Source organism: Coffea eugenioides, chromosome 11 (assembly GCF_003713205.1).
Source record: "Coffea eugenioides isolate CCC68of chromosome 11, Ceug_1.0, whole genome shotgun sequence".
Taxonomy (NCBI): Eukaryota; Viridiplantae; Streptophyta; class Magnoliopsida; order Gentianales; family Rubiaceae; genus Coffea; species Coffea eugenioides.
This window is the reverse complement of record NC_040045.1, coordinates 30643517-30667462: the sequence shown is the minus strand read 5'-3', so window position 1 is coordinate 30667462 and position 23946 is coordinate 30643517. Positions and strand designations below refer to the sequence as shown.

At 32.8% G+C, this 23946-nt stretch overlaps 1 protein-coding gene and 1 pseudogene across 1 annotated transcript; one reads left to right on the top strand and one right to left on the bottom strand.

Moving 5' to 3' along the window:
• The first annotated feature begins 6132 nt into the window (after window positions 1-6132).
• LOC113752247 (abscisic acid receptor PYL4-like) lies at window positions 6133-6660 on the top strand. The gene has a single exon (XM_027296368.1). The coding sequence runs from the start codon at window positions 6133-6135 to the stop codon at window positions 6658-6660; it is 528 nt and encodes a 175-aa protein (XP_027152169.1).
• A 3202-nt stretch (window positions 6661-9862) lies between these two features.
• Window positions 9863-19355, bottom strand: LOC113752246 (annotated as a pseudogene).
• Between the last annotated feature and the right edge of the window lie 4591 nt (window positions 19356-23946).

The window sequence follows — 23946 nt, the reverse complement described above, 5'->3', positions numbered from 1 at the left end:
AACTTTCTGGACAGAAGAGATGGGATGGGATGAGAGGCCTTACTGAGATGGGATGAGAGGCCTTACTGATGGGGCAGGTGATGAGGAATCCGGAGTGGGAATGACTGAGGAGAGAAGAAGAGGCGTTGTAGTCAAAACGAGGAATGGTGATCACAACAGAGTGCTGCTCCCAGGGCTTCAGCTGCTCCTTGGTTTTCAGTTCCAATTCTTGCTTTTTCTTCTGTTTTTGCTGTCCCAAATTTTTCAGCCACTCTATTGAGTCTATCGGTGTTTCATTCCCAGTATTAGTGAGTTAATGGATTGCAATCTGTATGGCAAATGATATTTATATTTATATTTCGCCCCTCTTTTGTTGGCAAATGAGGATTTATACCCTAGTTCTTCCACTTACTTTACTGATAAAATATGATTTATACTAAATGATTTAGGCCTTATTTGATAATCTAATTTAACACTTAAACTTAATGGATTCAGATCTGAACATCTTCAGATGCATTTGATAACCAAAAATAGAATGTCTAAATTAACTAAGTGACATTGAATTTTTTATGCAAAACTTGAAATATTAAACTTGAAGTCTGAATCGGTTAAGCTATTAAATTGCTAAATACTAAATGTGACACATTTGAGTGTATATCAAAATGAAATATTAAATTTAAAGTCTGAATCCATTAATTTATTGAATTGTTAAGTACTAAATGTAATACATTTGAGTGTATATCACATTAAGTGATAAATGAATAACTTATCACCTATTTTTTGGAGCAAGTTTTACTTGGGAAATTTAGTGTCATTTTATTTTTCGAAGCCAATTTTGCCTAGAAAATTCAGTGTCATTTAATTAATTCAGATGTACAATTTTTTGGTTATCAAATGCGTTTGAACATGTTAATATCTAAATCCATTAACTTTAAGTGCTAAATTGAGTTATCAAATAAGGGTTAATACTTAACAATTCAACAACTTAATTTAATGGAATTCAGACTTCAAACTTCAATTTTCAAACTTTAATTTTATCAAATGCACTCTCCTTTTACCCAAATTCTACCAAATAGGATCTTTCTACATATTACCACCCCCACAATTTATAAAGTCATTTTAACAATTGAATCTATTAACCGATGTCAGTCAGTTTGGACCATTATGTGATATCAAAGGTGAAAAAAATCACATGTGTGCACAAAAATAAAACCAAAAAAAGGTGTAGATTTTTCTTTTGGAAAAGGGAGAATTGTAGTTTTAGTCTCCAATTTTTAGATTAAGTGCTAAATTAGTCTTTAATGTTCCGATCAAAATAAATTTGGTTTTCAAAGTTTTTGGTAGTAGGTACATTCTACAATGACGAAAACTCAACAATGACTAATAGTCAAAATTTAATTATTGTTATTTAACAATTTTGACTTTGTACTTTTGGATTGAAATTTTAATCATTTTAGTTGCTTAAGTTTTCACATAGTGATATTGAGGGTATTAGGACAAAATAAGACGCGAATCACAACGCAATTGTCTTAAATTGGTATTAGCAATTCTAATTAAACTTTTTTATTTTTTACTTCATTTATTCATGCCACTAATGTCTCATATACTTCTTCCCTTTGGTATACTTGGTCTCAAACTTAGTATTATATATGTAATTATTGTTTTATCCCTTTCTTACTCATTTTGAGAGGGAAACGAACTAGCATGAAAATTTGAGGCAATCCTTTTAGGACTATCAATGGGGCTGAGTCAGTTTGAACTCGGCTCCGAGAAAAAGTCTAATGAGTCTAACCTTCATTGAGTTGGATTGAAATTGGATCTAAATATTAGCTCCAAATTAAATGTGAGCAGAGTTTAGGCCTTATTAGGGTCAAACTCGATATAGGCTCGACCCTTTAATATGCATACATACATATATATGTATATATAATATTCATATTTTGATATATATAATTATATATCTAAATATATAATACTAATTCTTATGAGTTATTTGTCAAAATATATTAATATATATAATTATATATATACGTAATATTACATATACAAAATTATGTCAAAAGATTTAGAAGGACAAATCTTAGTATGAGTAAATTGAGGACCTTTGAAGGAATATTAACTATTGATCATGTTTTATTTCTATTTTCCATGTACATTGAATTAATTGGATATATTATTGTTGAAAAATTCTTGGTTTATATACTTTTTAATGAATTGTTACCGATTCTTGTATAGTTTTAATGTTGTGGTCCTATGGATATTAAATTAGTTTAAAACTTAATAATTATAGTAATTACATTAAGGAAATTAAGGAGTTATAAGTGAGTTTGAGTTAAGTCCGAATTAAACTCACAATTTGAATATTTTGTGAGTCAAGTACGAGTTTCATATTTATCAATCCAAAACTCATAATTTGAAATCCAAAAGTGGTACTAATTCAAATGGCCCAATTGACAGGCCTAAGTCCTTCCCTTCTTTTGATTTAAATGAAATTAATAGTACTCATATTCCTTTGTACCCAAACAGCCTTTTGACCTTTGAAAAAAATTACCCAAAATACTACAAGTTATCTTCACCTAGATTAGAATTATTTCAAGTAATCTTGAAAGTCAAGTCACATAATCGATTTTGTTGTCTAGGTTCTATTTTTCTTTTTTAGTTTTTTATTCTAATTGTAAAAAAAAAAAGGTTCTAATCGCAATACTACTATGATTGATCATGGAAGTATATTGTTTGGATTGCATTTTTTGGAAGGGTATATTGTAATACTTTTTTAGATATGATATATATAAAATAAAAAGTTCATTGAAAAATGTATCAAGGAAATATTCCCAAAAAACATGAAAATTTTGTCCAGAGAATGGCAATCCAAAAAAAGCCAGTATATTGGCATACTACTGCAAATTGACCTCTTTTCTGCAAATATATTATTTTTGATAACTTAAACTATCCAAAAAAAAATCTCTAATCAAAATATTGAATTGTTATGTTCAAACTTGTAACATCATGTTTCTAATAAAACAAACAAAATAATGAAAAAGATCAATCTTTAAAAATATTACCTATGGAAGATAAAAGCAATTGACAAAATTCAAGAATTCTTCCAGACTTGTGGTTTTCAAATATCATTGATTTCCTCCAGTTTCATGTGATCTAGTAGGCCCTTGCAATTTTAATCTTTTGCCATTGCTAGAAAATGTACAATGGTAGAGAAAGAACGGTTTTGGTCGTGAAGAAAGAGGCAAAGGAACTCTTTTATAGCAACTGTGAAGCCTTAGGACAATTACAGTAGTTAACAAATAGGCACAATGATAAATGGGCTACATTGCCTTTTTACACAATAAAAAGAAGAGAAAGAGTGTGTGAGGCCTTTTTTTTTCACGAATGGTAATATTATTTGCCTTTTGAAAACTCCAAAATTTGGAAAAGAACTTTCCTTCTCTCATTTGTTGCTATTAAGAGAACTCCAATAGGCACCGCTTTGTTACACAATATGAAGGGTTGTTTTTAGGTTCGTCTTATTGTTTGCGTTGTAAGTATTGAACCTGTAGTTAAAACTCTACTAGATTTTGATTAGTTGGGATTTACAATGTGTTCATGCGTTCTTGATTATTGGGTTTCTTTCTGTGCATCATAAGTCATGATTCTGCTAAAAAGATTTAGTTCGATTACTTTTGAGGCTATAGGTACGCAAGTTTTAGTAGGGTTTAATGAAGAAACATTTTCTTTTTAATTGAGATTGGTAGTTCAAAAAATTGATGAAAAGAATTTAAGCCTGACATGAATGGAAGTTATTCAAACATATTCTCTTCTTTCCATTTTTTAAATGAAGTTCTTTCTTCGCATGTAAACAAAGAAAAAATAAGTTCAAGAGGTATGTTTACGATTGTTTAAAAAATCAATTCAAAAGGTTTATTCTTTTGAGAAAATCAAAGAAGAGATAGTGAAATAAGGAAGAAACGCAGTTTTGATTCCTAATGTTTAGCTTGCTCACCAAAACGATCCTTAATATTTTGACAAAAAAAAATCTTCTCCATAAAATTTGTGATTTTAGGCAAATATAGAACAATTGAGGAAACATTTCAATAATTGACGGGCAAAATTAAATTGGTTTAATCCATTGACAGGCATAACTAACCCATGACACCCGTTCCTGGAGCGCATTTAGGTCATTTGTTATGATTGGAGTTATTTTCTTCTCAATTTCCATTTTATATAAAACTATATAGATTTATATGGTTATGTGATTATATATGAAATAACCCTAGGTACGACCATAGGATTTAATTACCCGATTGCACTAATAATTAGAAAAACCCAATCCTAACCAACAAACGCGCTACGAGGGTTTGTTTAAGTTAGATCATACGTTTCCCTAACATGAAACCAATCACGCTAGTTGCCATTGGTATTAATCAATTGAACAATTACGGATTCAATCAATTAATTTAGCATTAGATTATTAAGTTAATTCGAATATCGGGCCCTTGACATTCAAATAACATAACAAGCATAAGCAATTAAATCAGGAAACGCACAAATACCAATAAATAAAAGAAATAAATAAAATAATTAGATCTCACAGATGTTCGAAACCGAGTCCTCAAATTGACCTTCGACTAGGAAAACTTAGCCACGCCTCATAAGAAAATCTCCAAGTAATTTAACTGAGGTCCTGGCCATCAAAGGAACCAAGAAAGAATAAAACTAAACTATGCTAAAAAACTCCCTAAAACTAGTGATAAGAAAACCTCCTGTACGTTTGTCTTCTTAAAGCCAAAAGAAATGACTCATGTGATCTACTCCCGTGGTCCCCGCCGAAATTAAGAAAGGAGTGTACATAAAGTGAAGTTCTCTGAAGTCCTTCTTTCTTTAGTTTCCTCTTGATAGTCAAACACTTCAATACTCCAAGATACTCCTAATCTGCAAAAAAAAAGAAATGCAGTCCGCGTAAATCACCATGTGGGCCAGGCCTGTGGAGTATTTAGAAGTCTCCATTTTATTCCAGAGAGTCCCTCCTTTTTGTACTTTTCTGCTCTACTTCCTGAAATTGGGTCCAATACCAAATATAAGTAAATATTAATAATTAAAACAATATTTGGCAAGGATAAAAGAGAAAATTAACAATAAAATAACTAACAATTAACACCCTATCACTATAAGCAATAAAAGACCTTCTAACAACCATCCTATTAAGCAAACTTATGAAAAAATCCATTGTGATTAAGCCAATCTACGGAAAAAGCCCCCTATGGTTACATGTAGCTTTTATTTATTTATTTTGTGCATAGGAATAAGATAAGTTGTATTTGGAAGTTTCTATTTATTTATTTTATGTATAGAATCAAAGTGAGTTTTATTTGAGAATTTTTATTTATTTATTTTATATATAGAAATAAAGGTGAGTTGTATTTGGGAGTTTTGGGTTGTTTTTTGAAAATTTTATGAGTTCTAAGGTGTTTAATAGGTATATCAGCTAAAAATTTGATTTAAAAAAATTATTTTACATGTCAAACAACCTCAAACTCATTAATTTAAATGATTTTTTGCCGATTTTCACATTAATTCAAAACCACGAGATACTAGATTGTAAGATTTGAAACCATAAGGGCATTTTCTGTAGGTTTGATTAATCACATGAGGCTTTTCTGTATTATAAGTCTAAAAGTATAATAGGTATATCAATTGAAAATTTATTTGTTTCCAGTACAAATACTCGTAAAAGAAGCGTGTGTATTTCAAACCCATTAATTCGAACGATTTGCATTGCGTTTTAAAATTAGTTCAAACTATGAGGTACCGGAGTATATGTTTAGAAACTATAGGGGGGTTTTCTGTTTATTCACTTAACCTCAAGGGGCTTTTCTGTAGTTTAGCCCATTATTAATGGCGTAATTCAATTAGCCCAAATTTGGATAGTTCTCCAGCCAGCCTGTGCCACTGCCAGTTCTAACTTCCAATCCTTTTCCACGTAGGAAATCATAATCCTAATCCTTCCTTATTTTGGTAATAATCCTTCTTCTCCTTTTAGGAATTGGAGCTATTTCTCCTACGCCTATTTATAAATACACGTTACGATTCTTCCAACTTCCTCACAGAAACTCCTTCCATCTTTCACTGATAAACAACCCTCCAACGCCCCTTCCCACAGCCATGGTTTTTCAGCTTCCCACAACCGTTTCCAGCCACCACAACCCTGTTTTGCAGCCGAACGAATGTTCATCTACTTTGTTCCAAACTATCGCAGCTCCTGCCTCCGTCGTTTGGGCTCTGGTTTCCGACTTTGAAAATCCTCAACACTACAAGCCATTCGTGAGATCCTGCAGAATCATAGATGGCCAGGCGAACCAAGTCGGATGCTTACGCCGTGTGGATGTCGCGTCAGGACTTCCAGCCTCCTATAGCATCGAGCGGCTCGAGATTCTTGATCATGATCAGCGCATCTTCGGGTTCAACATTGTTAGCGGCGACCACCGGTTGTCGAACTATCGCTCGATCATGAGCCTACACCCCAATGGCGGCAATGAGACGGTGGTTGTGGAGACTTACGTGATTGATGCGGCCGAGGCCAACACGAAAGAAGAGACGTGTGCCTTTGTGGATACGATCGTGAAACTGAATTTGCGGACCCTGTCCAGAGTTGCTGAGGATTTGGCGGGCAAAGCGCAACAACAGGTTTGAAAATCTCAACTTCTTTCACTGGTTTATCTGATTATTAGCTAAGTAATTAGGCTAGTAGTAGCTAGGAAGAGAATCATAAATTTCAAAAAACAATGAAAAACCAAAAAGACCAAAAAATTTAAAAAAAAAAAAAAGATTTTGGTTTCCTCTTTTTTTGTTATTTGCTAAAAAAACATTGAAAAAATAAAAAAAATCCAAAAAAGCAAAAAAGATTTGGCTTCTTCTTTTTCGTTTACTTTTCTTTGGTAGGAAAAGAATTTTCAAAAAAAATTGAAAAATCAAAAAAGTGAAAAAAGATTTTCGTCTCTTTTTTTTCTTTTTTATTTGCAAGCAAAGAACAAAAAACATTGAAAAAAAAAGACAAAAAAAATCCAAAAATCCAAAAAAGCACAAAAATATTTTGGCTTCTTTTTTTTCGTTTACTTTTCTTTGGTAGGAAAAAATTTTTAAAAAAATTGAAAAATAAAAAAAGTGAAAAAAGATTTTCGTTTCTTTTTTGCAAGCAAAGAACAAAAAAATTGACAAAAACAAAAAAGACCAAAAAAATCAAAAAATCCAAAAAAGCACAAAAATATTTTGGTTTCTTTTTTAGTAGAAAAAGCATTTTTTAAAAAAAGAAAAAATTGAAAAATGATTATGGTTTCCTTTTTACTTTTTTATTTGCAAGTAAAGAACGAAAAATTGAAAAAAAAAATCCAAAAAACTAAAGGATTTTGGTTTCTTTTTTCCTTTACTTTTTTATTAGTAGGGAAAGAATTTTTTTTTTAAAAATGAAAAATTTAAAAAATGAAAAAAAGGCATTGAATATCTTTTTTTTCCCAAAAATCGAAAATTCGCTTAGCTCTACCTAACACGTATCTATCAACTATGCATGAGGTGTTATTGTTTTCAAAAGAAAAAAAGGGTAATGCATAATTTTAAATCTGCCACTCTAATGTCTCATAAATACTCTACACGATCAATAATTAAATCTGTCCTTTTGTTAATTAAACAGCACTTGATTCTTTTTTGCCCCATTTAGCCTGCCTATAAATGCTATGTTCTTAACCTTTTAACTGTTTGTGTGCATTTTAATAGCTACTGATGATCAGTTGAGTTCCTGTTAGTGTGTCTAAGTGAGTTCCCCCTATAAATGTGCCTAGAGGTGAAAATGATAGGTACTTCCACTTTCAGGCATCAAAGTTAGCTATACTTGGGAATCTGTCTAAGGCTACTTCACACACCTTTGCACGTATAGCAACTAGCCCTGTAATTGTGTGATAATGCGACGGTGTAGCTTTTGATGTGAATGAAATACTAATTGACCTCTTTCCATTTCTACCTTGGCTTAGAAACTGAAAGAAGTATGAGTTAAAACTTGAAGTCGCCTAGTGATTGGAGTTGACATCTTAATATACTTAATAAGTTGGTGAGGCGATAAAGCAATCAGGGGCAGGTTAGTGCCGTGTATCTGTTGTGGTTCCCTGTTCGGTTGTTGCAGAGTAAGCCAAGTCGGGAGTCTCGCTATACCAAATAATAAGTGAGGGTGCAGTTGTGGTTCCCATGCCAAACATCTCCTAAGTGAGCCAGTTGGATTCTCAGGAGACCTAAAAATGAATAAGTGCAAAAAGAGCACAAAATAGCACAAAAAAAAAGGTGCTTCTGAAAAAAATTGGGATTGGAATTGCCACAAGAGGGACAGCTTTGCAGTCGAAAAACAAAATCTATTAACAAGCTGCAGTCAAGTCCTTGCACTCACACATCGAGGGACAATGGGGGGAACCCCACCGCAACTATAGTGCAGGCCAACCACTGTCGTTACTATTGTTAACGTCCTGGTTCTGGTGAGCAATCCTAGATCTCACTTGGACCTTCGACTTTTAGGTATATTGGGGTTTTAAACCAAAAAACTTGGTTTCGGATGGAAAGTTGAGACGAGTCTTTTAAACGTTTTTAACCCAACTCCTGTGAGCACGCCATCTTTTTTTTAATATAATTGTCATATGGGCCAATTAGTGTTGAATTCATATCAAATTGTTATGCTTGAACAAATTCCCTTTACTAGGCTAGATGACATTTCATCCCTCACACATGCTGAAGACTGGGAATTAACCCATTATTGCTATTTGATACAGCCTGCTCTACATGTTTTTGAGTGGGAGTATTCGTCAATTTTTCCTCGCATTCAATGGCATAGGGGGTATTCATTGTCCAAGGTGACTTGTCTATGATCGTGAAGAGATGGCTTATCATGCTTGGCACTAGAGACATGAAGTTTTTTAACTCCACCTGTGTTGACACGATACATCACACAGCCGGTCCCAAGTCCGGATGAAGGAGGAGGGATTTTTTTTATGTTTTAGAAGGCAGCTCTTGGCGTACGTTCTCAAAATCCTTCTGTGCAGATTATCTATCAAAAGTTGGTGAATGCGAGTTTTTTTTTGTTTCATTCTTCTTGGTAGTGCTGAATTTCTGGTCTTCATTTCATAGTCGATCTGGATTTTAGCATCTATCCCGGGTTATGATCCAATCACCTTTCTTTGATTCTTTTACTTTGCTCTGTTTTGCAGCCGCACTTTACTTTTTCAGAGTTTGTATACTTGTTCACATAAATCTGTTATGTGTTAGAGCTGTCAATGAACTGTTTTTACTGTAAGTAATCAACATTCACTAGTACGTTTGGCATTAGAAATTGACAGGAACTTTTAAGCTGGTTCTCTTCTGATCAGTGAGTCAGCTGAATTGAGTTAGAATATGTTCTTAAGCTCACTTGCTATTTCTTAAGCTCACTTGCTATTGCAAAGGTAATGAACTTTGTTTTATCTCATGCTGATCTTTCATACATGTTTAGGTTATATCGGCAAAATATGATACGAAAAAAAGGTTCCACTACTGATACTTCAGACACAAGTTGTACTATTTGGTGTGGCCAAAATTTGACTGTAGAGTCGCTTTCACATCTTGAATTTCTTTCCCAAATTGGTGTGCTATAGGTAGATTTGCAGCACCATTTTAGTTAGAATAGATGTTTAGAGCAAGTGATGCTGATTACTTTTTAATTTTTCAATTCATCTATCATAGCTCGCAACAGTTAGCTATATTAGAGCATCCTGATTATATCCAAGTTTAACCACCAGGAGTTTCCAGTTGAGAGCAATTAGTAAGAAAAGAGCTACTCTCTTTTCTGTTTCTGTGGGATGGTCTGTTTACAGGGAAGCTTGAGTTGCTGGAGTTTGCACTATCCATCTTCAAGTAGCTATACATTTTGATCCATCATGGCATTAATTTCTGCAGTAGCAAACCACATCACCATCTTTCTGAGTAACACAGAATGCTCACTTCAGCTTTGCTTGTGGAGATTATCATCACAAGCAAGGTTATCATCATTGACCTCTATTCCCAGTGTTGGACTTAGCATCCTTTTACCAATGCCCTGAGACACAGACGTGGTTTTGAACTAACAAGCATTTGTGGAAGAACTGACACACCAACCACCACACTCATTAGGAATCCCAGAGTGTGGCAGAACCTCAAGCAGCACAGCCAGCTGCCAAAAGGTAGATAGAATTAGCACATGAAACTACAACAGCCAGGAAAAGTAAAGGAATTACATTTCTTTATGTTTGTATTTTAACTGTTACCTCACAGCACTTCAGATCTACAATTGAATCTGGAACACCATCTTTAACAGCAGCTGCCACAATGCTAAAACATTTGCCACGGTCTAAGAGAACAGATATTTTGGAACCATTTGGAGTTACTCTCACATCCTTCATCTGAGTTTCCTCAATTCCTCTTCTATTGTACCCAACTGCAAACTGGAACGTCATGAGTGCTTTGAGTTCTTCCTGAAGACATACTATAGACATTTATACAGCATAAAGTGAAAGACCTCTCTCATAGGCATTCATATGCCTACTCCACCACCCCCTTCCCCATGGCCCCAGCATCTTAGAAATTGCAGATGCTCATGCGACAGAATTAATGATCAACCTGCACAAAAATAAACTTCAGGGCATACCTTTACTGGCTGCGCAACTTTGTTCTTTTTATCTTTCAGAAACTGATTGACTAGCTTTGACACGATAGAGTGTACTACCTTCTCATCTAACCTGCAAGTGGCTTGGATAGGGAATATGCGGTGGCACCATCTGCATCAGATGATTAAAGATGCAATTAATAACCAAATGCATCACAACCAAAGATATTCTGAAAAAAGTAAATGTTGAATGAACAGAGAACCAAATAAATGCCAGGCGAAGGAATTGGCTATCACAAAGAAAGTTCTCAAACGTGGACCTCTCTTTGTGTGAGTGCTCTGTGTGAGAATGTACACTTATGGAAGACAATTAGTTTGGGAATACCACTACACTGATTAGTCCTATGTACTATCTCTTCTGTGTCTGTTTCTTCTTCTTTTTTTTCCTTTTTTTCCTTTTGCCTGCTTTGGGCACTATTTTCTTTATTCTCTCCTTTTACTTTCCTCTTTGATCCCAAGAAAGGCTATGGGAGAGTTCTTATCCAGATAACAGTTGAGTATGGCAAAAGAAATAAAACCCATCCGCCCCCCAATCCCCTAACACCAACTTTCTCTCTTTGCCAGAATTTTTTTCTAGCAAGCAGTTGCTTTGTCATAAGTTTACGATTTTGATGAGGCTCATGCTCCGCTAGGTACACTATCTACTGCTCTCATTTATTGTGAGCAAGAATTACAAATGTATAGCCACACAAACTCTTCTGAGTAATGCATCAGCTATCAGACAACATGCAATTATAGAAACAAAGAAAGCCATAAAATTTCCATAGGTTTCTGTAACATGCTTTTGCTTATCAAGAAGAAGCTTGCAGAAGATAAACTCCTATAGCAAATGAATGTGCTAACTGAAAACTATGCTATAATAGGCTGCAAAAGAGGATAGGTGGAGCAAACTCAGAGGGTGGTTTTCTTGAGATGTAACGTTGAGTCAGTTGTTTATGCATGCTGACAACAAATTTCTCCACCTACAAAGAAACTCACTATCCAATCGAAGAAACAACATTAAAAGGAAAAAATATGTTGACAATCAGGACTTGAATTCTTTGCACAAAATGGAGTCCTAATGATTAGCATTATGTAATTCCCTGGCAAGATATCACTACTAACCTTTGAAAATTAAGCATGATATGGGACTCCGGTAATAAAATGCTACTGCAATAGACTGAGACCAACAAGCAATTTCCTTGATAATCCTAGAATAGCTTAATATGAAAAACAGATATGAAATAGAGTGACTCAAAATGCTGTAAGCTCATATGTTATAATATCAAATCCATTTAACAAGCACATACTGTCTAAATTTTCCTGCTTTCTCTTTGGATTCATGGCTTTTATCTTTTGTTGAATCTTTGTTTTCCCGTTCTTAATCAAACTATGAATTCCATCTGAAGTATAGATATACCTAAATGACTAGTGCTTTTGTCAAAACAAAATAAAACTCTCCAAAAATGCAGTACGACAAGCCAGACAGTTGGATCCCGAAAGATAAATTGTTGCCAAACAAGAAGACAAGGTCCTTGGAAACAGCCGATTGGGAGAAGAAAATCAATAATAATTTAAACAGAAATCACCAGCAAAGTCAACTCCTTCACAATAATTTTGTTTTCCGTATATGATGTAATGTATGATCGCCCTTCTACTGGGAATGGAGGTGGTGGGGAGAGAGAGAGAGGTTGGGTGTCCAATGGACAAGATTCCTTTCCTTAAAAAAATGAAAAATTAGAGACTTCATCTAGCCTCATCAATCAGGGTTTGGTAGGGGAAAAAGGCAGATTTAGAATGCTGCAACCATTTTTTGGTTACCTGCTGCCTAACTTCATTGCAATGATGCATTTGTATCCTCCAAGCACCTCAGTCTAAACAATTTCAGCCAGCAATATCAGAGAGTAAGTCTAATACAACAGCAAGTAATTTTGAAACCAAAACACCATACTCTATGCTGAAATTAATCTGGGAATATTGCAAGTAAAAGAAGAAATAAGAAAAATGTGCATTTGAAGCAACCCTTGAAAACTGCATCTGCGACTTTCCCCTATGGTATATTATTTATCTTTTATTTTAAAGCTTCTTAAGACAGTAGATTTGACACTGCAACAACAATATACCAGAAATTGTTGTGCACTTCTTGTATGTTGGTTTACTACCATAATCTTCTAGCAATATCTCCACTATGTTATTTCTTTTACATTTTTACCACATGTTCACTCGGTTCTCTTGCTATCAAATAAGCACTTTTTGTCGAACAATATAACCATGTTACAACAAACGCGATACCAATTAGAAGACATCAATTAACATAGAGGTAAAAGATCAAACATAAGAAGGATTTGTTCAATATGTAACAACTATTTAAAACAAATATTGTAATGCATGTGTTACAATCTCTTGCTAATAAAACAGGCTTTAAGTACAGAGATCTGGATAAAGCTAAGAACATTCAAGGTAAGAAGTAAGAATCTTACTGTGCTGACTTTAGACTCCCACTTTCCTGCAATGGAATGATGTTTTGCACAATATCAACAATGGCAGGGTCCTCCCCCTTAGGAAAGACGAAGAGGAGTAAAGAGCTCCTGGTCAACTTGACTAGCGAAAGTGTATTACTTGTTTCAGTGTCACTTATATTATCTCTAACTGAATCTGGAAGGAGCAAGTAAGAGTTTTCTGTGCATTTACCTGACATAACAGGTTGTGGACAGTTATTTCAGAAGATGTAAAAGCAAAAGAGTTAGAATTACTATAGTCATTGTAAAGTTTGAGGAATTTTGCACTAAAATGCTTATGGATGACAAATGTGCTTTCAAATATTTGTACTTTATATGATATGAAAGTGGGATGTGAGGATCCTATAGGAATTTCGCCCTTTTGTCCTTGTTCCTTTTACTCTTTTATCCATAAAACCTTATATTATTTCTCATGTTACGAAAGCAAAGAGAACTTGATGCATCCAAATGCAGGAAAAAACTTTTCAAACTTCTTTTTTGTACTTAAAGAAACAGCAAGGAAGACTACAGAAGTTTCTCATACCAATGTCAGTAAGCTGAAGGAATTGTTAGACTTGCTATTTATTATCCAGAAGATTGCATTTCTGTCTACTAAAAAAAGATGGCAGGTTTTATTTTCTAATAATGCATTTCAATGGTGCCTAACATCAGTGATGGTCATTTCATTGGATATTTCTGTTAACTGTTGAGACCCAGAGGTATGAACTTTCCAATGCCTTCAGTGAAGGTCATTTCATTGGGCAGTTCTATTTATAATGACAGTTTAGGACCCAGAGTTATGAACTTTCCAAATTGAAAATTCTGAAGATGTTTACTTTGTTGCTTGACATTGAATTAGAATAAGAGGACTCAATTTTTGTTTTTTTGTGTTATTTGGCATCTCATTCTCAAAAATGGTGATTATGAGGTCAATAGCAGGACGATCTTATTGTTTACAGTTTATCTTAATTTTTTCCTTCATTAATTTTCTTGGATAATGAGTCACTTTCAATTTTTAATAAGCATAAATTGAGTTATGCTTTTGGTTGAATAGAGAAAAAATCAAGCATGAGCTCATTGTTGCTGCCTCAGAATACTACATGGTTGGTTGACCAAATAGAAGTAACTATTTGTAATTGTCAATGGCTATGGAAATTATTAGTAACATAGAGGTGAAAAGCAAACTCTCTCTGATGCACTTCTATGCATAGTATTACCACTAAATGAATACAAGAGGAGTTACCATTTATTAATTTTATACAGCCTGATGTTGAGTAGTTGCAGTCCTTGCAATACTTCTAAGAAGTTTGGATTACGTCAAAACAGTCATATTCTTTTCTTGAACACTAACTTTTCATGCATGTTTGACTTCCAGAATAACTTTAAGTTGCAAAAAGACAGAGAAAGAGAGAATGATTTATAATATTTCAAAAAGACTTGTGGGCAGTGGAAATCCATGGTACCGATTTGTTATGCAAAAGATGCAAAACAGCGAGAGTAGACAATGTGAAAAAGAAAAGAATGATAGATTGTTCTGCTCCAGTTCTCAGACCATACAACAATATGGGGCTGTTGAAAGAAAGAATAGACAATGGAAATAACACAATTTTTTCTACGACTTTTTTAGGGTACATTCTGTTCATTCATTCATTAGTTTTTGGGAGGGAAGTTCCATTTCATCTTTTCTCTACCTGCTAATAATTTTAATTGTGCCTTGAACTCTACTCTTGTAGTAAGAAGCCAAAACCTTCACAGATACATACCTCTCACATAAACTATTTATAGCAAACTGGGTACACAGAAAATTTTTGCTAAAGGCCCAGTGGGGGGGAGGAATGACATTGTTACTGTTGCCAAGTTTCTCCTCTGTACTTGCACATATTCTCCTCTTCTTAGCTGACATATTCACATCCAAACTTTCAGAACCTCAGCATTAGAATACTCAAAGATCTGCAAAGCATATTTAATCATACAACTAGTCAACATCTCACAGAACATAAACGCGACTTCAATTAACTTATTTAGTTTTACATACACAACAAGGTATGTAAGAAAATGTACTGCAATTACAGGTAACAAGACACCAAGCTGATTTCTACACTTTTCACCCTTTAGATGCAAGCAGGTTTCCCATTGAGATAGTTCAGATATATGAAATTGGATGAATCAAGCAGATCATCTAAAAAAAAAAAGATGGTGAAAAATATCATGCATGCTGATTCTGCACAAGTTCAGGAGCAAGAGTATATAAAAGCCATAGGCTATTGTCTTCAAGAATTACATTTTCATTAAACTGAAATTTCTCTGCTAATAATCATATCAAACAATTATGTCAGAAATGCTCCCAAACTCGAGTATTCTGCCCCTAGACCATCGGTTGGACAATCAACTTCTGATCATCCTCGTGCTAATTGTCACTCTTTTAACCAAGATTTCATAAACTAATACGGCTATCAAGATAGAACCGGGTTAGCAAAAAAGTTGTAGAAAGAAGCATTCTTCTAAGATCAAAAGTGCTAAAAGTCAATCAAATTTTGTAAAAAATTAATGAAAAGAAAAGGTAAAGAAAGACGATAGATTACCACCAGCTAGCCAGACTCACTTCATTTCTCCACCAGTTTCCATGAGAAAACAGTTTACAGCAAGAAAAGATTATCTATACTTGACACATAATTCTCTTATCTCCATAGGAGGATTCAGAGTGACTCTCATCTTTAAAAGTCAATAGTTCAATTTGTTGCAGATATTTCTGTTCTCATGGAATTCTTCAGGTTTCAATCAGCAATCAGGATATCAAAGTCTTCTATACTTGCAACTGATGGAAGCAGAAGAATACAGATAGTTATTGATGCATATGAAAATAACACGAGACTTGGAGAATATGCAAGGTTGTCCACTGTAGGAGTGATGTATCAGATCTCTACATTGGCAGTTTGAAAAGGAGAACTGGTACAAAATAGTAACCCCATGGACGCAACAGTCTCTAAATTTCTTCTTCCCTTCTTCTGTTCTAATTTTCTACACAATTGTATCCTAGAGCTCTATTTAGTACACAAATTCAGCAACTCACTGTTCCAACAACATAGAGCATGCTTCAAGCTTAAGACCCATGCCCAGATAACAAAGCACTTCCCCAGCTTTTGAAATCCATTAGAAGTACACTAAAATAGCTTCTGACTTACACAGGCAGCTGATCAGTAAAAATGTCCTGAACTCTTTTAACTGATAGTCTTAAAAGCTGCAAGCTCATTGATACAAAATTTGAAAACAAGCTTTTAACACTGAATGTTATTTGACAGTGGGGAAGATAGGTTGAACTCTTACTTTCTCATTGGTGTATACCCAAGGACAGGAAAAGAAACACTACCACTTGCAATGGAAGATGAGAGTAAAAAGTCAGGAAGAAAGCCACATATGACACAAAGGTTTAGGACATCACTTCCAAGATGCATAAAAAATTCACCAATGAATAACTTAAATAACTCCTTCATGGATGGCCTAACAAACCTGGGTCTGTGGGTGTGATAGTACATGCAATATGCACCAGGCTTCAGCTCAGCCCCGGGGACCAGAATATCTTATGACAGGAAATTGAGCTGACGAATCCCAACATTTCAATTACCCTTCCATCAAAGTCAATGAATAAGCCTATGGTCTCAAACAACAGGCGAAGTGTCCTCCACTGTCAGTTTACCCAATACCCATAACACATAAAATACCCATAAGCTGCTAAAGCACCACAAATTTTAAGTCTACTGAAATATGTAGAATTTAAACTTTTAAAAAATAACTCGAGATCCTGAAAAGATTACCCATTCTTCAAAGTGGGTAAATTGGATCTTCAGCCAAGTTCCCAAGAATATTTAAATTTACTCTTCCCTTAAACTCGTCATTGGTTGCATCAGTCGTGAATATTGATGGCATTCATCAAAAAAGAATGGAACGCATAATGTATCAATATATCAACATCAGTTTGAAGCCCTGAGAAAACATTCAGCACACACAGCTTTTACAAAAACTCCATGAAGTCAAAAGAATAGAATCTTGGAAGCACCAGATGCACACCTCCCCATTCTCCAAGTTGGTTCATTATTTGTCTTCCTTTTGCAACAAGAGAGGTCCAAAAAATAAAAATGATACAAGCTTTGGAGAGGACTTCAAATATAACTGAAACTCATTCATTTCTTTCACATAGTGATAAGCCTCAGTAATACTTGGCTTTTGGTGTAAATATATCCAAAAACAATACCAAACAAGTTGTCTGCCACAAATTTTAAGCTAACTCTAAATTGTCCACTTATTATTTGGGCTCCAGAAGACTGCAACATCTCATGCCTATACAAGTCCCTTTAGGTATGAATAAAAGACAATTATCTAAAGCTGCTTCAATGAAGAATGCCTTTTTAATGTTAAAAGCAAACTGAAGCTTATATATCTGTTTCTTGAGAACTCAAAATAGATGATTCGCAATCAGCTATATATTTCATGCATATAATAGCTGATGTCTCGAATGCCTAACAAAATTGGACTAGTGGTCTTCTCCTTCCAGAAATATGATCACTTAAGACCATGTCATTCTTTAGAGATATATAACCATACACTTATTAAATTCCTTTTATATTTAAAAATTTTTTCTTACGGCAGAAAATATTGCATATCTTCTATCTATTGCTTCTGATTTATTTTCAAAGGAAATGCAAAGGTTCCGTATTAGTAAGGTGAATTTGTGCCTAACCTGTATGAGTTATGTGCTCAAGCTTAAGCTAAGGTTACTATGTATCCATAAGCCTCTTCAAATTCAAGGAAATTGGTACTCATATATATATATATATACTGGAAAGCTGTGAGTGATAAAGAATTTAACCAGCGATGCATTTTGGATGTCGAATCATGTCATATACTCAAGAAGGCACAGCAGATTTAAGCAGTCACTTGATTGAACCAAGTGAGAAATGACAGAGTGTAAGCAAAAGAAGTTGAATAAGACTTGTAAACAAGGACTAAACCATACTAATCTGTGACCTAAAAATGCACCAGCTACAAATAAATGGATGAAGTGGAAGATCATATGCAAAAAAAATTGAAACCAGCTACCAGACTCATATGTTAATAACCTATTGGCAGGATAATTGACATCTTATCCTTCTGTTTGTCTGCAAACTGAAATCTTAATCAAGTTTAGAACCCAAAAATCATAAACGTTTTTCCTAGACTAAGTTCAACAGATGGAAATAGTGTTGCATGCATAATTTTGCCATTATTCTCGCAAATGCAGACCATTAGTATTACTCTTCATTTCCAAAAATTTATCATGTTTAAAACGGTAAACAACTTTAGTTTGTTTGTTTTTCTCCCCTCAATACCTAATGCATTTGAACAACACAACATGCCTGTCCCTATCTTCTGCATAGCTCACCCAGTTCTCCAAACTTCATCAGTTTTATCAATTAGTCGCCATCCATTCGCCATTTACTTATGCTTAATCATTCAAACATCTCTTTCTTTAGAAACCAATTCCATAACAATGCTACTCTTCATCTTAAACCAAAACAATTACATCAGCGAACACATTGTACCAGTAATTCAAGTCCGCTACAGTTATTCACTTACAAAAACACCAAGTTCCCAACCTTGCCCAAAATTTAAGAATCCCATAAAACCAAGTTCACTAAACCAAGTTAACCGTCCTGATTCTCAAGTCAGCATGAATTTTCTTTATATCTAAAATTTCCTTATTTTGACATTATTCCAGAGAACTGACAACAGACAAAACCAGCAGAATTCATTACCTTTTTCAAGAATTGACATGGCTTCTTTTGTTGCACTCTTTGCCCTCTCTACATAACAAAGGAAGCATTTTTATCAATCACCACACTGCCCAGACTATCCCAAACAGTCAAATTGAAAATTTTCAAAACCCAGATGCAAATTACATATATAAATGCCAATAAAGTACAAAAATAACAAAAAAAAAAGAACATAACTTTCTGGACAGAAGAGATGGGATGAGAGGCCTTACTGATGGGGCAGGTGATGAGGAATCCGGAGTGGAAATGACTGAGGAGAGAAGAACAGGCGTTGTAGTCAAAACGAGGAATGGTGATCACAACAGAGTGCTGCTCCCAGGGCTTCAGCTCATGCTTGGTTTTCAGTTCCACTTTCAGTGCTTCTTCTTCCAATTCTTTTGCTTTTTCTTCTGTTTTGAGTTGATGGATTGCAATTTGTAGGGCAAATGAGATTTATATTTATATTTTGCCCCCTCTTTTGTATTTTGGAATCATTTCTAAAAATTTAGAATTCCTCAGTTCCCTAGTAATTTAGAGGGTTTTGGATAAAATTCAAAACTGATTCCCATTTATGAATTGAGCCTGTCCTGCTATCCATTAAAAAAATTAATATATAATTATATACATATATATAATTATGTATATGATATATATTATGATTATAATATTTTATTATAATATTAGTATAGTTATATAATATATTTACAATTATTATATACACATATATAATATAAGATATAATTATAATTATATTTATTATTATAAATATAATAAAAATTATATTTAATATATAATATACTTTATAATTATATAATATATTACTATAATTAATGTTTATATTATAATATTTGCATATATAATAAATATTATAATCATAATATTTAATTATAATTATATATTTTCTTATAATATTAGTATAATTATATAATATAGTATATAAATATATATTATAAATTTATTAATATTATATAATAATATATTTATATTACATATGTATATTTATAAATGTATATTATATGTGCATATAATTATAATATATACGTGTATATAATATTAATAAATTATATGATTATAATTATATTTATTATTATAAATATAATAATATATAATAATTATTATATTTAATATATAATATACATTCTAATTATATAAAATATTAGTATATTATATAATTATAATTATATATTTATATTATAAAATTTGGATAATTATATTTAATTATATAATATTTAATTTAATTAGTTACAAACTTATAATAATGATATTATTAGTCATATGTATTATATAATGTCTATTAATCTATGTAATATAATTACTATTATTAATTATACATGTTTACTAATAGAAATTATTAATTAGTTATACTAAATTTTCTAATACATTTATACTAATATATTTAATTAGTGAAAATTTCTTATATCCCATTTACAAAGAGTTAACGAACCAAACATCAATTATAGTAATTATATACATTCCTGGTACTGAACCAAATAGATACATTGGAATGATTGACTCCATTTCAAATCTAGGATGAATGATTCCAAATCCGAATCCGATTCCAACATGCGAACCAAATGCCACCTAAATGATTGAGGCTCTCTTTGATAATCCAATTCAGTATTTAAATTTAATGGGTTCAGATCTGAATATCTTCAGACGCATGGATAATAAAAAATAGAATGTCTAAATTAATTAAGTGGCATTGAATTTCTTAGGTAAAACTTGCTTCCAAAATAAAATATTAAATCTAAAGTCTAAATCCATTAAGTTATTGAATTGTTAAGTATTAAATGTGATACATTTGAGTGTATATCACATTAAGTGATAAATGAATAATTTATCACATATTTTTTGGAATAAATTTTGCCTAGAAAATCAGTGTCATTTTATTTTTTGAAGCAAATTTTATCTAGAAAATTCAGTGTCATTTAATTAATTCAAATGTGTAATTTTTTGTTATCAAATGCATTTGAACATGGTAATATCTAAATCCATTAACTTTAAATGTTGAAGCGAGTTAAAACAGGGCTTAATACTTAACAATTCAACAACTTAACTTTATGGAATTCAGATTTCAGTTTTCAAACTTTAATTTTATCAAACACACCTTTCACCAAAATTCTACCAAACAAAATTTTTCTACATATTACCACCCTCACAATTCAGAAAGTCATTTTAACAATTGAATCTATTAACTGATGTCAGTTGGTTTAGATCATTGTATGATATCAAAGGTGAAAGAAAAAAATCACACATGTGCACATAAATAAAACCAAAAAAAAGGTGTAGATTTTTCTTTGGGAAAAAGGGAGAATTGTAGTTTTAGTCTCCAATTTTTAACATATACACTGAAATAATCTCTAATGTTCTGATCAAAATAACTTGGGTTCTCAAAGTTTTTGGTAGTAAGTAGTAAGTACATTCAACAATGATGAAAACTCAACAATGACTAACGGTCAAAATTTAATTTCCGTTACATAACAATTTTGACTTTGTACTTTTGGTCCCTAATGTTTGAAATTTTAATCATTTTAGTTGCTTAAATTTTCAATAGTGATATTGAGGGTATTAGGATAAAATAAGATGCGAATTACAACACAATTATCTTAAATTGGTACTAGCAATTCTAATTAAACTTTTTTTTATTTTTTACTTCATTTATTCATGCCACTAATGTCTCATATACTTCTTCCCTTTGGTATAATTGGTCTCAAATTTGGTATTATATATGTTTCTTTGTCTCAAATTTGGAATTATATATGTGATTATTGTTTTATACAATTAGTAATTAACTGATAATTAACCCATAATGAGTAAAAGCACTTCATATTAGTTTTTATGTTTGCTAGTTTTTATAATTACAATTCCTAACTATAACAATTTAAGGCCTATATGCACAAGTCATGCAAGAACTAGCATGAATGATAATAAATTTTATATTAATACTAGAATTTTCCTTTTTTATTTTATATATTATGTATATATTGTCATTTGATTGTAACTTATTAAAAAAAAAGACTCTTTAAGTTCAACGATGTTATTATGTTGATATAAAGTGTTTTTATGAAAATTTATAGGAATTTAGGATGACATTTGTCATATATTTAATTCAATTCACACCTTTGTTTTTCATTTTAAAACCCCTAATTATAACTAGAAACTTAAGAGATCATATTGATTAAAACTTCAAACGTTGGGTACTAAAAATGTAAAGTTAAAATTAGAAAATTTAGAGACCAGATTTGTTTTGACTGATGTGAGGATCCGAATTTTTATTTAACTTACTTTTATTTTATTTTACTGGCTTATTTAATTATTTATTTACTCCAATTAATTTATTTCATCCATTTTAATTTTATTTGCATAGAACAATGTCTCATCTTTATATTTTTAAACGTTTGCTACAAAATTTAATTTTTCTACAGCTCATTTAGTGAGAAATAGTGAATACACGTTTTTCGAGGCAAAATTCGGTCCAAGAGTGCAATGGTCTTAGAGAATTAAGGATGATCAATAGTAGACTAAGAAAAGTTAATTGAGAGATTAGAGGTGAGTAAGTTAAATTAAACTCAATTAGGAGCACTAATTGCTCACTATTCATTTGTTGACTTTTGTACCAAAACACCTTTACGTCATTTCTTCCTTTCATTCCAACACTTCACCAACAACCCACATAAACTCTTTCTTTCTTCTCCTTCTTGGCCGGCCATCCTTTCCCATTTCTTATAAAAAATTTCAGCTTCCTTTTCTTCCATTTGGCTCCCAAAAACACACTCTAGTCTTGCTCACTTTCTTGGTTCATCACTCAAGATTGAAGGGAGACTTGAAGGAGGAAAGAACCTTGGTGGTTTAGAGCTTAAACTCTAGTGGTTTGGCCTTCATCTCTTGGAAGAAAGGTAACACTCCAAAGCTCTCATTTTTCCTCTCAACTTATGGTTAGTTTAGTTAGTTTTATCTAGTTAAACATTGGGTTGTTGATGGGTTCATTGAACCTTGACTCTAGGTAGATGTCTTGAGATGGCTTCTTAGGTAGTGGCCTTGAGGAATTATTGTGTGTTTACTTGTTTGTTTGGTGATTGTTTTGAAGATTTATGGCTTGATTTTGGTTGGGAAAGTTGAAAAGAAAACTTGAAGAAAGAAAGAAGTATGCTGTCCGAAATTTGTCTGGTTGATTCCCTCATATTAATTTCAAATTTTGTGGTTATTTTGGTGCCAAAATGCTTGTTATATGTTGGTGTTTATGTGTGTCAATTATCTCTCCAAAAGCATTTCATTTGGTTGAGTTGAAGTGGGTTAAAGTGAGGATGCAAATTTGGAAAAATTTCTGATCAGAATACCAAATCAGCGTGTACTTAACAGGCCATAACTTTTCTTCCAGGAATCAAAATCAAATGCCTTTTATGGCATCTGAAACTAGACTCCGAGGGCTTTCCAACGGTATAAAATGCACCTTCTAGTTCGTTTTCTATGAGCCGTAGTGAACCGGTAAAATTGACTGATTTTCCTCACTGTTTTCATCCGAGAAACAAGCATAGCTGCAGTTTGTAGCTTATTTTCACTCATCTTGCAAAACGAATTTTAAGATAGTTCTTTCTAGTGATTTTTAGAATTTTGAATCTAGTTTTCAACCCACAAACCATGCTAAATATGGAGTTGTGTAGCTTTAGTTATGACCAAATTTTGAAACTGTGTCAAGGGCTCCAAAACTGGAAATTCCGTGAACCAGGTTATGAAAATCAGCTTTCCTAAAACTGTTGTATCTTGGTGTAGAAAGGTCCAAATTGAGTTCTGTTTATTGCGTTTGAACTAGACTTAGAGTTCTTTTAGTGGTATAAATTTCTGGTGATGATTCTATTTCTATGAATTTTTCCAAATTTCCAAAATTTACTAAAAATGCAAGACTATTTTGTTATGTTCCTGCTGGAACAGTGAGTTGGAGCTCAAATTTGAATGATTTCGGATTTGAATCTGGGAAAAGTAGCTACTAGAGAGTTTAGCAAATTGA

What these genes read in the sequence shown, in the direction of transcription:
- LOC113752247 (XM_027296368.1), top strand. Translation starts at nt 6,133, where the DNA reads ATGGTTTTTCAGCTTCCCACAACCGTTTCCAGCCACCACAACCCTGTT.